The sequence below is a fragment of the Neovison vison genome, chromosome 2 (assembly GCF_020171115.1).
Source record: "Neovison vison isolate M4711 chromosome 2, ASM_NN_V1, whole genome shotgun sequence".
NCBI classification, from domain to species: domain Eukaryota; kingdom Metazoa; phylum Chordata; class Mammalia; order Carnivora; family Mustelidae; genus Neogale; species Neogale vison.
Genome location: NC_058092.1, coordinates 19,253,617 through 19,268,005, shown reverse-complemented (window position 1 = coordinate 19,268,005; position 14,389 = coordinate 19,253,617). Strand labels below are relative to the sequence as shown.

General features: G+C 48.3%; 1 protein-coding gene across 1 annotated transcript in view; it reads left to right on the top strand.

Annotated features, from left to right (window-relative positions):
• Positions 1-13,549, top strand: part of PAFAH2 (platelet activating factor acetylhydrolase 2) — a 30,314-nt gene extending 16,765 nt beyond the window's left edge. Inside the window, exons 8-11 of the mRNA XM_044237488.1 lie at positions 1,775-1,866; positions 3,696-3,866; positions 5,677-5,831; positions 11,614-13,549. Coding sequence (XP_044093423.1) covers positions 1,775-1,866; positions 3,696-3,866; positions 5,677-5,831; positions 11,614-11,708 — 513 coding nt within the window. The 3' untranslated portion in view covers positions 11,709-13,549. The remainder of the gene's footprint in view (positions 1-1,774; positions 1,867-3,695; positions 3,867-5,676; positions 5,832-11,613) is intronic.
• Positions 13,550-14,389: the final 840 nt, after the last annotated feature.

The window sequence follows — 14,389 nt, the reverse complement described above, 5'->3', positions numbered from 1 at the left end:
CACTGCTGTTGGTAATGGCAAAAGACTGGTCATATCCTAAGTGTTCTCCAGTAAGGGAAGTCGTTGAATAGATTATGGGACAATGGATATTAGTTTTGGTAATGCTAATGGCTGTAACTACTAAGTCCCAGACCTCAGTAGCTTAATGCAATACAAATTTACTTCTCTCCCACGCCAAGTTGCAAATAGGTGCTCCTCTTGCAAGGGGTGACTCAGGGATCCAGGCTCCTTTTAGCTTATAGCTCTACCCTCTTCTGCTTGTGAAACCCAAGGCCACTGTGTGCATTAAGCCAGGAGCGGGGAAGGGCATGGAGGTTTGTACAAAACACTTTTTTATGGGCCAGGCCTGGAAGTGGAGATACCGCTTTCATGCTCCTGTTGGCTGGAACTCAGTCCCAAGGCCACGTCCAGCCGCAGGGAAACAGAGTCCAGCTGTATGTTGGGAAAGAAGAAAGACAGATTTGGTGATCAGCCAGCCGTCTACGCCATGGGGAAACCAGATGTAGCTATAAAAAAGGATAAGGAAGGTCTTTCTGTAACTAATATTATTATGCACAAAGGTAAGTTTTGTGTAAAGAGTGGGGATGTAGAGATTTGCATTTACCTGTGTGTGCATAAGTAAGCTCTCCAGAGACACTGAAGAAACTGACCCGTTTGGGGATACGTGTTGGGCCACTATGTGGAAAGGGAATGTGGTACATGGGTGACTAATTTATATGCTCCTGAGTTTCCGCATATATAAATATATTAACCTGTGGAAAAAAAGCAGAAGCGGCCATCAACCAAGTTGTTGGTCTGAAGGTACTAAGCAAAGGGAGAGAATTTAGGTACAGGGCCTCAAGAAGGAAACTGGGGAGAGCAGAGGAGAGCACGGGTTCAGGGCAGAGCCTCGGCCACAGAGGCTAGAGAGATTTCCCGAACCCCTCGGTAGGCAGCTGCAGTGGCTTCTTACATAACCGTGCCCTAGAGGCTTCTGGGGACAACTTGAAATAGATATTTGCAGAGCAGGAAGAGCAAGCCGACTCATTCTGCCCGATCAAAGTCAGGACAGATACCCAAAGGAAGTAGAAGCTGGCTTTGTTTCTACACAAGCAGCCCTTGCCTTCAGAGGGACATGGAGGAAGCAGGAGCTTTCTGTTCTGTCCCCCGACTTGGCTCTTGTGTCACCCTTTGGACTGGCTGTAAGGCAGGGATCTAGCGGTTGGAGACGCTTCTCGTTCCTAACGTGCTCGCACGGATGGATCTGTGTGGAATCCATCATTTAGGCCCAGTCATTTCTTCACGTATATTTAGCTGTCTCCCTGGTCCAGGTATCACAGGTGGTATGCTTACAAAAATGAAGATGAGGGGCGCCTGGGTGGCTCAGTGGATTAAAGCCTCTGCCTTCGGCTCAGGTCATGATCCCAGGGTCCTGGGATCGAGCCCCACATTGGGCTCTCGGCTCAGCAGGGAGCCTGCTTCCCCACCCCCCCTGCCTGCCTCTCTGCCTACTTGTGATCTCTGTCAAATAAATAAATAAAATCTTAAAAAAAAAAAAAAAACGAAGATGAAGAACATAGTTTTCAGAATTCCTGACTGCAGGAAGTTGTCTGGTCTGGGGATTGGCTGACTGGCCGCTCTCCCTTGAGCACGGGGTTCCTGCCCCACAGGCGGGACCTCATCCACTGTACAGTGCTTCTGCCTCATTGTCTCACTCTCTGCCTCCTGTCTCTGAAGAATTCCTGGAAAAGCAGCCCCACATTTCTGATTTGGTTCAGTTCTCTGCTTTCCTCAGGGCAGCATCAACATGAGCCGCGTGGCTGTGATGGGACATTCATTTGGCGGGGCCACAGCTGTCTTGGCTTTGGCCAAGGAGACCCAGTTTCGGTGAGTGTCTTAGCGACGCTGCTGTTGAGCTCTGCGCACTCTTCTGTCATTCAGCAAGTATTTGTCACACGAGCGTTATGTGCTAGGCACTGGTTTGGGAGCTGGGGATTCAGTGCCGAACAAGAAAATAAGGTCTCTGATTTCATGGAATTCTGTTATTGTGGGAAGAGACGGATGAGTAAACAAGCTAATAGCCAAATCCCCAGCACTCAGGTACAGTGAAGAAAATAAACAAGGCTGATACGCCAGAGTAACTGGAAGTTTCTTTCAGGAAGTGATTTAAGCCAAGACTTCAGAAGCCAACCGTGTGAAGGTCTAGGGAAGGATCATTCTAGGCAGAGGGAATAGGTAATGCAAAGGCCCTGAGGTAGAAGGAAGCTTGCCTTGTCAGTGTGGGAATGGCACAGTGAGTAAGGGGGAAGTGGTTCAAGATAATGATCAGAGAGATAAACAGACTAGATCACACGGCCTTTTGGCCAGGGTGAAGAGGGTTCAATTTTATTCCAAGTACAATGGGAAACCATTAAGGGTTTTAAGCAGAGAAAAATATTTTAAGTTTTTATTTATTCATTTAACTAATCACTACACCCAGCGTGGGGCTCAAACTCACAACGCCGAGATCAAGAGTTGCATATTCTTTTAACTGAGCCAGCCAGGCGCCCTGAGAAAAATCTTACTTACATGTTAAAGTATTAAGAATACAGTGCTGATAGTTCCAGGAAAAATCAGTGGATTAAGTGTCCAACTTGATCTCAGCCCAAGTCCTGATGTCAGGGTCCAGAGTTCAAGCCCTGTGTTGGGTTCCACACTAGGCATGGAGCCTACTTTAAAAAAAAAAAAAAAAATTAAAAAAAAAAAAGAATTAAAAATTAAAAAAAAAAAAAAAGATCCCTTTGGCTACTGTATGGCTACTCTACTGTATGAAGAGTGGATCGTTGAGGACAAGACTGAAAACCAAGAGGCCGGTTAGAGGAAGGCTGTTTTAGAGTCAAGGTCAGAGGTGATGGATTGGCATTCAGATGGAGGAGGCAGGATGGAGAGATGCGAATTGAGTCAGGATATGTTTTAGGATTTGAGTGGGGGAGATGATTGTCCTTTATTGAGATGGAGAAGACTGGAGGAACTCTGGGTAGGGGAGAGGAGCTAATCTTAGGGCCTTAGTTTTGCCCCAGGGGACAGATTACTGGACACACTGGCCATGTCTTTGAGCTCTGGCACCACAGAGGCTTTTCCTGACCTCCTGTGCCGTGCACACTGTGGGCTCACATAGCTCCACGTGCAGTCAGGGCACTAAGCTCTATTTTGTTCCCTTGTCTGTTCTGTCTCCCCTTGAGCCTTAAGAGCAAGAACTGTGTTATGTGTCTCTGTATCCACAGCATGGGGCTAAGCACATAGTAGGTACTCAGTGTTGAATGAAAGGCCTTTGCGTAACCCAGGTCAGCTGCCTGAGAGTAGACCCAGGAAAAGGTCTGATCCTTGCTGTCAGGGACTTTAAAATCTAGAAGGATCTGGGGTGTCTAGCTGGCTCATTGAGTAGAGCATCCAAATCTTGACCCCAGGTTGTGAATTCAAGTCCTGCGTTGGGCATGGAGCCTATTCTAAAATAGATATAAACAAACAAACAAACAAAACCTAGAAGCGTCTTTGGTGACAGGTAAAAGGGATGTCTATCCAAGATCCTAACTGAAGGGTCTGGGCCCTGGTACCCCCTTCTTGGCTTTCTGAGCCTTCCTCCCACTGAAGGGAAGAACCCTGTCCCTCCCCCACTGGCCTGACTATCCTTGCCTGGGTTTCTGCACAGCAGTTCCAAATGTCTGGTCCTGTCGCAGGTGTGCTGTGGCTCTGGACGCTTGGATGTTTCCTCTTGAACATGACTTTTACCCCAAAGCCCGAGGCCCTGTGTTCTTTATCAATGCTGAGAAATTCCAGACAGTGGAGAGTGTCAACTTGATGAAGAAGATATGTGCCCAGCACGAACAGTCCAGGATCATAACTGTCCTGTGAGTAAGCCCCAGGGTCTTGATCGGGATCCCCAGTGTCCTCTCCGTTTGCTACTTGGTGATGGCTCTCTTAATTTCTTGTAAATTATCTGTAAGTTCTACCCATTAATACAATACTTAAATACTTCCTGAAATGCAAAGTGTTAATTCCTTTAGGACTTCCGGTCTGTCCTCCTTCATCTAGCTCTACCTACAGTAATTCCTTTCCTACTTTATATGACCCGATGATGGGATTTACCTCTTGCTTCTGGAAGAAGAGTATTGTGGGATTGTGAGTTGGAGAGGGAAAGTATGGGTCGATGGACTCCAGAGATCTCTAACCTCATTTGGGAATTTTATTGAGTCTTTTGAAGAATGTAACTACAACAGACCCTTGACATTCACGAGATAGACTTTTGGAGACCTTGAATACCTCAATTCAGATATCGTCCATAAACCATCTATATTCTCCCCAAGAGAAACCACATTCACTTCCATTACTAGCACCGTGAGGTGGTTTTCTCACGGGAGCCACTTATCACAGAAAGAACATTTTGAGTGACCTTTAGATTCGTACCATAGATCAAAAGTGGCACAGAGTTCAGGTGCAGGGCTGAGGGCCCATGGACAAATCTCCCAACTTGCTTCTGCCCTGCACTCGAGCCTAACGGAGCCTGACCACATATGTCTCAAGGGTCCCAGGTCCTAGTTCAGCAAAACGACAACGAACTACATGTCCCAGGCTTCTGGAATCACTCGGGTAGTTGAAATCCTAAATCCAAAGCCCTGGAATGCTGGGAGTCCCGTAGTCAGTACTTCTTCCCGTGCTTCTCTTGGCTAGGCTGTCTTCCTTAGGGCCAGCGCTCCCCTGTCCTTCGGATCTCATGGCTGCAGGGGACTGCTTGACAGTTTCCCCAGCCAGTCAGATGGAGGATAATAGTGACCTCTGGAGGGAAAGGATAATAGTGACCTCTGGAGGGAAAGGAGGCGAGAGCAGTTGGCAAGGAGAACCCACGGGCGCTCGGACTATCGGCTCTGTGTTCTTAAACCGAGTGTTAGGTACCCAAGTGTCCATTATATTATTTCTTCCATTTTTTCATCTGCCTTAAACAGCAAGTTTAAAAACTTGTTTTTAAAAACAAGTCGGGTTTTCTGCATGATGTCAACTAAAGTTTAGCGTTTAGATTTTCTTCCCTCATTGAATTGACTAGTAAACACTTAGCTGTGAGTCATAGCCCAAAGGGAACCTAGTGGGAATTTCACTTTTGAATTAAATGTATTTGATAGCTAGGAACTTAAATTCTAATCCAAAAGCCCTCTTCTATAGGTGTTTGCTCTTACTTTTCTGATTACTTCAATAAAGGCAGGTGATTTGTTCTCCTGTTTACTTTGTGGCACTGTTCTGATGAAGAAGGAGCTGATGTGTTTTGTGACTATTCAAACATCACCAGGGAAAAGCACCAGTGGTTTATAATGACAGTGGAATGACAGTACGGCAGGCCTTGCCTCCTCGCCGCCTCGCCCTACACCTGCCCTTCTCTACTTAACTCAGCCTTTCCCAGAACTGTCAGACGTGGTCTGGGGGTTGAGGCAGCTTTGAAGCCAGACACACCTGCATTCAAGTCCTAGCTCTCTTCCTTCCTGGCTGTGTGACATTGGGCAGATCATTTCCTCTGATTCCGTCCAAAGGAAAATGCTTCCCTTCCGAGACTGTGGTGAAAACTCAGAGGTGGTGCACATAAAGCCCCTTGCCTGTGGTAGGTGCTTAGCAAATATTTGTGTGCGCTCACCTCCAGACCTGTACCAGTTACTCATTTCTCTTTGCCTCTAGTGGTTCTGTTCATCGGAGTCAAACCGACTTTGCTTTTGTGGCTGGTAACTGGATTGGTAAATTCTTCTCTGCACAAACTCGTGGGAGCTTAGACCCATATGAAGGTCAGGAGGTTATGGTGAGGGCCATGTTGGCCTTCCTGCAGAAGCACCTAGGTAAGTAGAGAACGGGGGTTTGTGGGCAGCCCTGGGGGTCCCTTAGATTTCCTTACCCAGTGGCCTATCCTGACATGTCCCAGGTCAGGCAGATGTATGGCAAAAGGAAAAATCTGAGTGAAGGAGAGAGCTGCGTAGGGTTGCAGACAGAATGCTTAGCTGTAAGTTTGCAGACCCTAACTCTTGTCTCTTACTCCCCGAATGACCTTGGCCTAGTCATTTTACTTCTGAGCCTCGGTTTCCTCACTGTAAATGGCACTTTCACCTTTCTCTCTCTCTCTTCCATTACCTGTGTCCTAACTCATTCTTACTCCCCTCATCTATACCACAGAGGAGGTTATGACACTACATGGGCTAAGTTTGTAGACATACTTTTTTTTTTTTTTAAGATTTTGTTTATTTATTTGACAGAGAGAAATCACAAGTAGGCAGAGAGGCAGAGAGAGAGAGGAGGAAGCAGGCTCCCTGCTGAGCAGAGAGCCTGATGCGGGACTCGATCCCAGGACCCTGAGATCGTGACCTGAGCCAAAGGTAGCGGCTTAACCCACTGAGCCACCCAGGCGCCCTGTAGACATACTTTAAGCAAAACAAAGCATGGAAGGCTTACGACCAGTGTCATCCGTCACTGACCAGCTAAGTGGCAAGGCCTGCAGAGGTCTTCGGTGCAGGCTTCCACCCAGGGCGCGTCCCCTCCCCCTTCGTCCCACCGCAGAGTCGGGCAGCATGGAGAGTGCGCCGCGACGAGGGTCGGCCCCCTCTGCCTCTCCGTTTTCAGACTGATATTCTAGTTAGGCTCCTTTTGGTTACGAGGAATGGAGATTCCATCATTTACCTGGAGAAGAGAAGGTGAGCTTGTTTATGAAAGTTCATCTGGCCACGTGGGAAGTGAAGAGTTAGGGGAACCGAGGTAGCTTAGCAGGAATGACCGCTCTCTCTCGGGTCTCTCTCATGGGCTCAGTCTCTCTGTCTCTTCTTCTAATGACATCTGTTTCTCTTACCTCTGGTCTGTTTTCTTCTTTTCTACTCTGGTTTTTCTCTTGCTCATAGCATCTCCTTATTCATAGGTAGCTATGTCCCTCGCAGCTTTGGTTGACTCAAACCGCTCACAGCTTGATCTCCCAACTTCGTGGCATCCTTTTCCTCTGTGGTTCTCGGTCCTCACTGCCGTATTTTCTTGGGTTTCTTCGACCAGATTCCCAAGAGAGACAGCTTGATTCTCCTGGCTCACCTTTACTTAGCAGCATGATGTAGGCCAGTGCCCCACTGAGGCCTGGAGCTCTCTTGACTGATGTCTTTTTCTAATCCAGCCAGCATAGAGGAGGTGAGGGGCTGGGTGGCTCAGTCGGTTAAGTATCTGCCTTTGGCTGAGGTCATGATCTCAGCTTCTTGGGATGGAGCCGCGCATTGGGCTGTCTGCTTAGTGGTGAGTCTCCTTCTCCCTCTCCCTCTGATCTCTCTTGCTTTCATACTCTCTCAAATAAATAAAATTAAAAAAAAAAAAAAAGAAAGAAAGAAAGAATGGAGGTGGCCACCACTGTGTGCCCTAGACTGAGCCACCACTGTGTGCCCTAGACTGAGCCCACACTGTGTACTGTGTTGTACACAGTACAGTTTCCTTCAGAAGGGAGCCAGGCCACCCCGAGTGTCCAGGGTCACCTCACTCTAGCCTAAGACCGAGATCTGATCCTTTCTGACTCCTCTCTGCTTGGCCTGGTCATCCCCTCGAGGGCCACCCAGCGAAGCTGCAGACCCTTTGCACATGGCAGCTATTTAAGCTATTTAGGTATTCGAAGTCCCCAGTGGTGTCTTCTCTGCGTTTTCTGTTCGGTAAGCTCGATGTCCGTGGTACCTCCCACCTGTTCCCCAATGCTTCCCCATGGTTCCCCATGTCGCCATTTATTATCCCCTCTGGATGCACTGTTTGTCAGGATGCCTTTTGATGTGCGGTGCCCTGATTTCAACCTGACATGCTGGATGTGGTACATAGAGTAGGACGGTCACCTCTGTGCTCTGGACACTAGACACTCTGGACACTCTAGTTGTGTGGCCTGAGTGCCTAAAAAATTTGGTGTCAATTCACTTTGCTTTCTTTTTTTAAAAAATATTTTATTTATTGACTTGAGAGAGATAGAGTGAGTAAGAGAGAGCACAAGCAAGGTGAAGGGCAGAGGGAGAAGCAGACTCCCTGCTGAGCAGGGAGCCCGGTGTGGGACTCGATCCCAGGATCCTGGGATTCATGACCTGAGCTGAAGGCAGATGCTTAACCACCTAGGTGCCCACCTAGGTGAGGGCTGAGCCACCTAGGTGCCCACGGATTCAGTTTGCTTTTTAAAATATATTTGTTCTTTTATGAATGTATTGACTCTCTTAACCGGAATTTACATATCTACGTACATGTTCATTTCATCTTGCTCCATGACGCCCCCTGGGTTTAGAGACCTTCGGGTTAATACTTTAAAACAGGGCCCTGTCACCTCATGGGAGAGGGAATGGATCCGTGACCCTAGACTGCGGTGCAGACTGACTACATGGTCCTCGGCCCACTCTCCCTGGTCGCTCTTAGCATCGTGTCATTAGCTAAAAAGTGAAAGATGGCAGGGGAGGCCACAGTGGCGTGGTCTGGCTGCCTTTAGGAACTAAGAGGTTGAGCTAAGACGCTCATCATTGGACACCAACAGAAGAGCTGGGAAGGAGAGTCTTAGACCATAGGGAGATTATCCAGAACTTGCTTTACACCAGGCTTCACTAAGTACTCAGATTCACTATCACATGTAATCCCGAAGACGGCCCTCTCTGGTAGGTACTCGTTTTATTAACGCCATTTTATAGATGAAGAAATGAAGCTTTGGAAATTTAAGTAATTTGTCCGCAGTTATCTGGTTATGAAGTGGCAAGGCCAGAAGGCACCTAAATTGCCTGATTCCAAAGCCCACATACTTAGCGGATGCCCTGTCCTGTCAGCGACGCCAGTGACCAGGGGGTAGCCTCAGTCTTGAGGAGACACAGAGAACAGGCACCAAACTGATGGAAAGGAAAGGACAGCCAGGAGAGGAGGCTCCCCAGACAAAGTGATCCGCGTCTTTAACCTTAACAGATGAGTCTGGTTCACCAGGGAAGGGGCCCATGGCTTGTCAACAGAAGGCACAGAGGCTTGTGTGATCGGTTTGGAGAAACTGGGTTTAGTGTGCCTGGTGCCCAGTGAATTGGCAGAACTTAAAGGCAGAGAAGTGGGCAGAAGCCAAGTGTAAAAGCCACGTATTTGCTGGAATGAGTGTGGATTTTAGTCCTTTGGCAAGGGAATGTCACGAATAGACGTGTGTGGGCTGTCCAGCTGCATCATGGAGGATGAGCGGTGGGCCTGTCTGAGAGGCTGAGAGTCCCACTCCGAGGCTCTGGTGTCACTAGGCGAGAAGAGATGGGACAGAGTCTGAAAAGGCAAAGCCTCTCCGTTTGGGGCAATTAGCTTTGCAAAGAAGAGAAAAGCATTTTGGTGGCCACGTGGTGCGTGTCACACAGGAAACCAAAGTGGGTTGCAGCGAGCTGTACCTCTCCCTGCTCCTAAAAATGCCTCTGGGAACACATCTGCCACTGACCCAGGGATATTCTTTCTCTTTTATTAAGAAGATTGGTGCTTCTGTCCTATGAGCCTTAGGCAGCTTCTGTCTCCATTCTTCCACTCTCCCTTCTCCTTTCTCTGCAGACCTCTGACACCCTCCCCTCCCCTGTCTCTGAGCTGATGAACTTGGCCTCCCGGCTCACGGAGAGAATGGAAGTAGCCGGTACCTCCTTGAAATCCCAGCACCTCATCCACACACCTTTGTGTGATGCTCTGCTCCATGCCTGGCCACGAGCTCCCAGTCCGTTCTCTAAGGCCAGCCCCACCACCCACACCCCACGTTCCCTTCTCTCCCCCGTGGGTTCAAGGTGATTGTGACAACAGGTTTTTCCTTTTATCTGCAGACGTCAATCTGCCCCTCTTGACCTGGTTCATTTCACACTGAGATTTCTCTCTCTCTCTTATTTTTAAAGATATTATTTATTTACTTGGGAGAGAGAGTGAGAGAGAGAGAGAGGCCGCACAAGTAGGGGGAGAGGCAGGAGAGGGAGAAGCAGACTCCCCGCTGAGCAGGGAGCCTGATGCAGGACTCGATCCCAGGAGCTTAGGCTCATGACCTGAGCCAAAGGCAGATGTTTAACCAACTGAGCTGCCCAGGTACCCCTCACCCTGAAATTTCTCTTAAAAGATACCTACTTGACCCCACTTTCCCCCCCAGTTAGCGCCCCATTACCCTGTTCCTCCTAACAAAACTCCTTGAAAGAATGTCTGTCTTTACGTTCTCTGGCTCTTCTCTCTGCATTCTCTCTTAAGCCCACTCTAGTCGGGCATTTGCATCCCAGTTCCCTGTGACAATTGATTTTGTCAACATGACCAGTGACCGTCACAGCCCTAGCCGGGTGGCGAGTTCTCTCCTTCCTCATCTGCTGCCATGCTCGGCTTCTTTTTTTCTTCTCTTTTTTTCTTTTGGTCAGAGAGCGAGCACAGGCAGACAGAGTGGCAGGCAGAGGCAGAGGGAGAAGCAGGCTTCCTGCCGAGCAAGGAGCCTGATATGGGACTCGATCCCAGGACGCTGGGATCATGACCTGAGCCAAAGGCAGCCGCTTAACCAACTGAGCCACCCAGGCACCCCTGATCCCCCTTGTTACGCCCCTGTACCTTCCCTTCCTCGCCTCACCCCCATCTCCCAGGCACCACCACTGCTTCTCTTAGCCGCTCTGTTTTTTCCCCATAGTACGTGCCACCTTTTCCCACGCAATATAATTTATTGTGTTTGTTGTTATCTCTGCCTATTCGATTAGGAGCTCTATGAGGATCAGGGTTTCTGTTTTTGTGTGGTATTTTTAGCACCAAGAACAGATTGGCCCGTCATGGGTGTGCTTGATAGTTTCTGAATTGATGAATATGTAACACTTACTTGTTGAGGAACTCTTCCCTGCCAGGTTCGTGGCAGGGCACTGGGGATCCAGAGATGAAGAAGAGTGGTCCCTGCCTTCTGTCCCAGCTTTTGTTTGTTAGGAACAAAAGCACCATTTGCCTGTTCAGCTGTGCCCTGCTCCCTCCGCCTGAGACCTTAGTCCCTTTTTGACTGTTCTTGCTATGGTAGACCCATCTGCCTGCGATCCCAGGGCCCTCTCTGGAATCCTATCCGGTATTGGGCTGCCTCATGATGTTGCCGTCTAGTTCTCCCCTGCTTGTCATGAAGTCCCCCGGCTGACGTGCAAAGATCCCTTCCTTCCCGCTCAACGGCTTCCCTGGGCTTTCCATTTTCTCACGCCTTTGACCCAGGTTTGAATTCTGTCTCTACCACTTCTCCGTTGGAATGACCTCGGGTGAATCGGGGAGCTTCTCTGAGCCTCAGTTTCCTCCGCTGTAAAATAGCTAATACGGGACTTTCTGCATAGGGAGATTGTGAAAAGTACATGAATCGGTGCGTGTCTGGTCCAGTCTCTAGGATGCATTACCCTTCAGTAAATGCTGCCTTCTGTTATTATTATTACCTTTACTGGGTTGTTCCGGGTCAAGCAAGTCATTAATGAAGCACACTGATAGAACCTTCAGTGGATACTAGTTCCCATACCGCTGTCACCATCACACCCACCATGACCAGTCCTTTCCGTATCCCTGGTGCTCCTCCCCAGGATGACCCCCGAAATCCACGGTAGCTACTCCTTGAACTAACCTCACAAAGATCTCCCTAACCTTCCTGTTTTTTTTCCCACACAGACCTACAAGAGGACTATGACCAGTGGAACAGCCTCATTGAAGGCATTGGACCATCGCTCACCCCAGGGGCCCCACACCATCTGTCCAGCCTGTAGGCACAACCGGCCGTTTGTGAACGGTCACTGAGCTGAGTTCCCATTTGGGGCCTGCCCAGGGACGCGTAGCCTCCTATCAGGAAGTGGCTGATGTGACCCTCACAGATTAAGAGGATGTAATTATGCTGCTGATTGGATAACTGGGTACTTTGATCTTGGACTTGCCGATCTTAAACTCACGCTGGGACTTGGATCACTTACTGATTGGCAAATTGACTTTCTGGGAACTGAACCCTGTTGGTGTGGGGACTAAGCAGTGGGGTACAAGCAGTTGGTAGAGCTGGTGGGGCGGGGGTTGCTTCAAGCTTTAAGCTGAACAGTATTAACCCAGGGGCCTACTCCCTCCCCTTGGGCCATTGTATCTTCTGCCATGGAAGAAATGAAACCAAAGGATGGAGTGAAATTCCCACCTTCAGGACCTCTAGCCCAACTTAGCACTACCTCTTCCTGCCTCTCAGCCTTTACCTCCCCAGGGCCATTTGGTAAGTTCTGAGCACTTTAGGTCACTTTCTAGGACATGGACCACCATCAAGATTCTCCATTTATTTTCTTGTTCCGTGAAACATGGTCAGGACTCAGACTTGTGAGCCCACGGAGGAGGGCGGGAGTAGTGTCCTCAGCATAGGGAGAAAAGCTGAGGTCCAGAGTGGTATCACAGAAGCTCTGGGTGTCATGGAGGTTTGCCGGAAATGTACCTTGACAGGAACCCACACAAGTTGGTGGAGATGGAGAAGGTAGGTTAACACCATTAAGTGGCTGTTTGAACAGGCCCTTGCCACAGGAGGGAGACATTTTGGTTGGTTATAATTCAGCCCTCCCCCCCCCCCCCCCCGAGATATCTAGGAACACTTTGGTCTTTCTCTTACCTCAGGTATCAGGAGCCTCCAACATGCCCAGAATCAGGGCGCTGTAATTGTCTGTTTTCCGGCTCTGAGGCCCTAGCCTCAAATGTATGTCAAGATATAGACTGAATTTCCATTCTGTTCCATTTATAATATGAATGATATTAATACTCATGTTTGCCTAATGATACATTGGAATATTTTCTTTATTTAATCTACATTAGAGCAAGATGGCGAGCCATCTGGAAGTAACTTTTCCTTCTGTCTTTCTTTGTTCGCTTACCACTTATGCCCATGTGGGAAAAAAAAAACTTTAAAAGGAAAGGAAATATCCTGGAGATCTAACTCAAAGCTGTCCGGGAACATCATCCTGAAACTGTCCTCTCCACTCCTCTAGACATCATACTTCAGCCCAGGTAGGGGACCCCAGAGGAGGCAGGAACAAAAAGGGTCTACACAGTAGACCCAAGGTCAGTGCCACCAAAGCAAGCAGGGACCATGTCTCCCATCTCAACAGCTGTTCTTTCTAAGACACGAAATACCGGGTCCACTGAGACTTGGGAGGATCTTGGGAATTCTGGCAAGACAGAGTATAAAGAGAATATCCTTTATTAAAGCCCTGGGCTCTAGAATTTTGTATCCTGGTTTTGAGTCCTGGCTCTACCACCACTGTGTAAATTCGAGCAAATTGTGTTCTCTTTCCATTCTTAGTTCCTGACTTTCTAAAACGGGGATCTGCACCATGAATTGTTCAGCAGATTAAGTGTAAGGATGTGTGACCCATGGGTTATTTAAAAAGTATGTTTCCTACTTTCCAAATATGTGAGATTTTTTGAACTATCTTACAGCTTTTGTTTTCTGGCTTGATTGCTTTGTGGTCAAAGAAAATAACCCTATGGTCTTCATCCTTCAACATTTGTTGAAACTTGCTTTTTGGCCCACTGGAAGATCAGTTTTATAAATATTCCATATATGATGTAAGAGACTGTATATTTTGAAGTTTGGGCCTTGCCGTTTTACTCAACAACACATTATGGACTTCTTCTAGGAGAGTACATACAAGTATTTTAGAGAGCCTGCAAACCCCCGTACGGGGACCAGAGCCCGTCTGCACTCACAGAACTAGCCGATGCCACTTCTTGTGCCTGGGGCTGGTCCTGCAGGTGCTGGGGGCCAGCGCTGACAGCATTAGCCCAGGAGACCCAGCAAATATGTCCCATGTCTATGTATGTATTGTTCAGAAGGTACTCAGAAACTGGACCCATCTCCCCCATTCAGTTCGTGATCTGGTAATGACTCATTTATCCGGCAACACTGGAGTAGGGGAATCTTCATATAACTGAAAATTATCCTTTAAGCTACAAAATACAATACTGACTATTTTGAGTGTTAATCTACCAAAAAGATAATGCACACATTTGCCTAATGTGAGCCGACCTCTGACATTTTAGGATGTTTCTATTAAGATAAACTAGATTATGTAGCTGTTAACAAGCAGTCCCCAAAGGTAACAGGTGTATTTCTTGCCCATGTCCTTGATCTCTGTCGGTTGGGGAAGCTCTGCCTGGTGGCATCTTTATTTGCACTTGGGGACCCAGGCTGGCTGAAAGCGTTTGCTGCCAGCTGTCGTGATGGAGCGCCCGCTAGCGCTTGAACCTTCTGCCCAGAAGGGCCGCTCCCTGTTTGCATTCACATTTCATTAGCCAGAGCAAGTCATCTGGCCATACCTAGTACCCCACACCACCCCCAGGAGAGCTGACCTATATCGGTGGGCAGGTCTGAGGTCTGAGCAGCGGTACCCTCCGGTCTGCAAAGACGTGGAGAGCTGTTTGCTTCGAC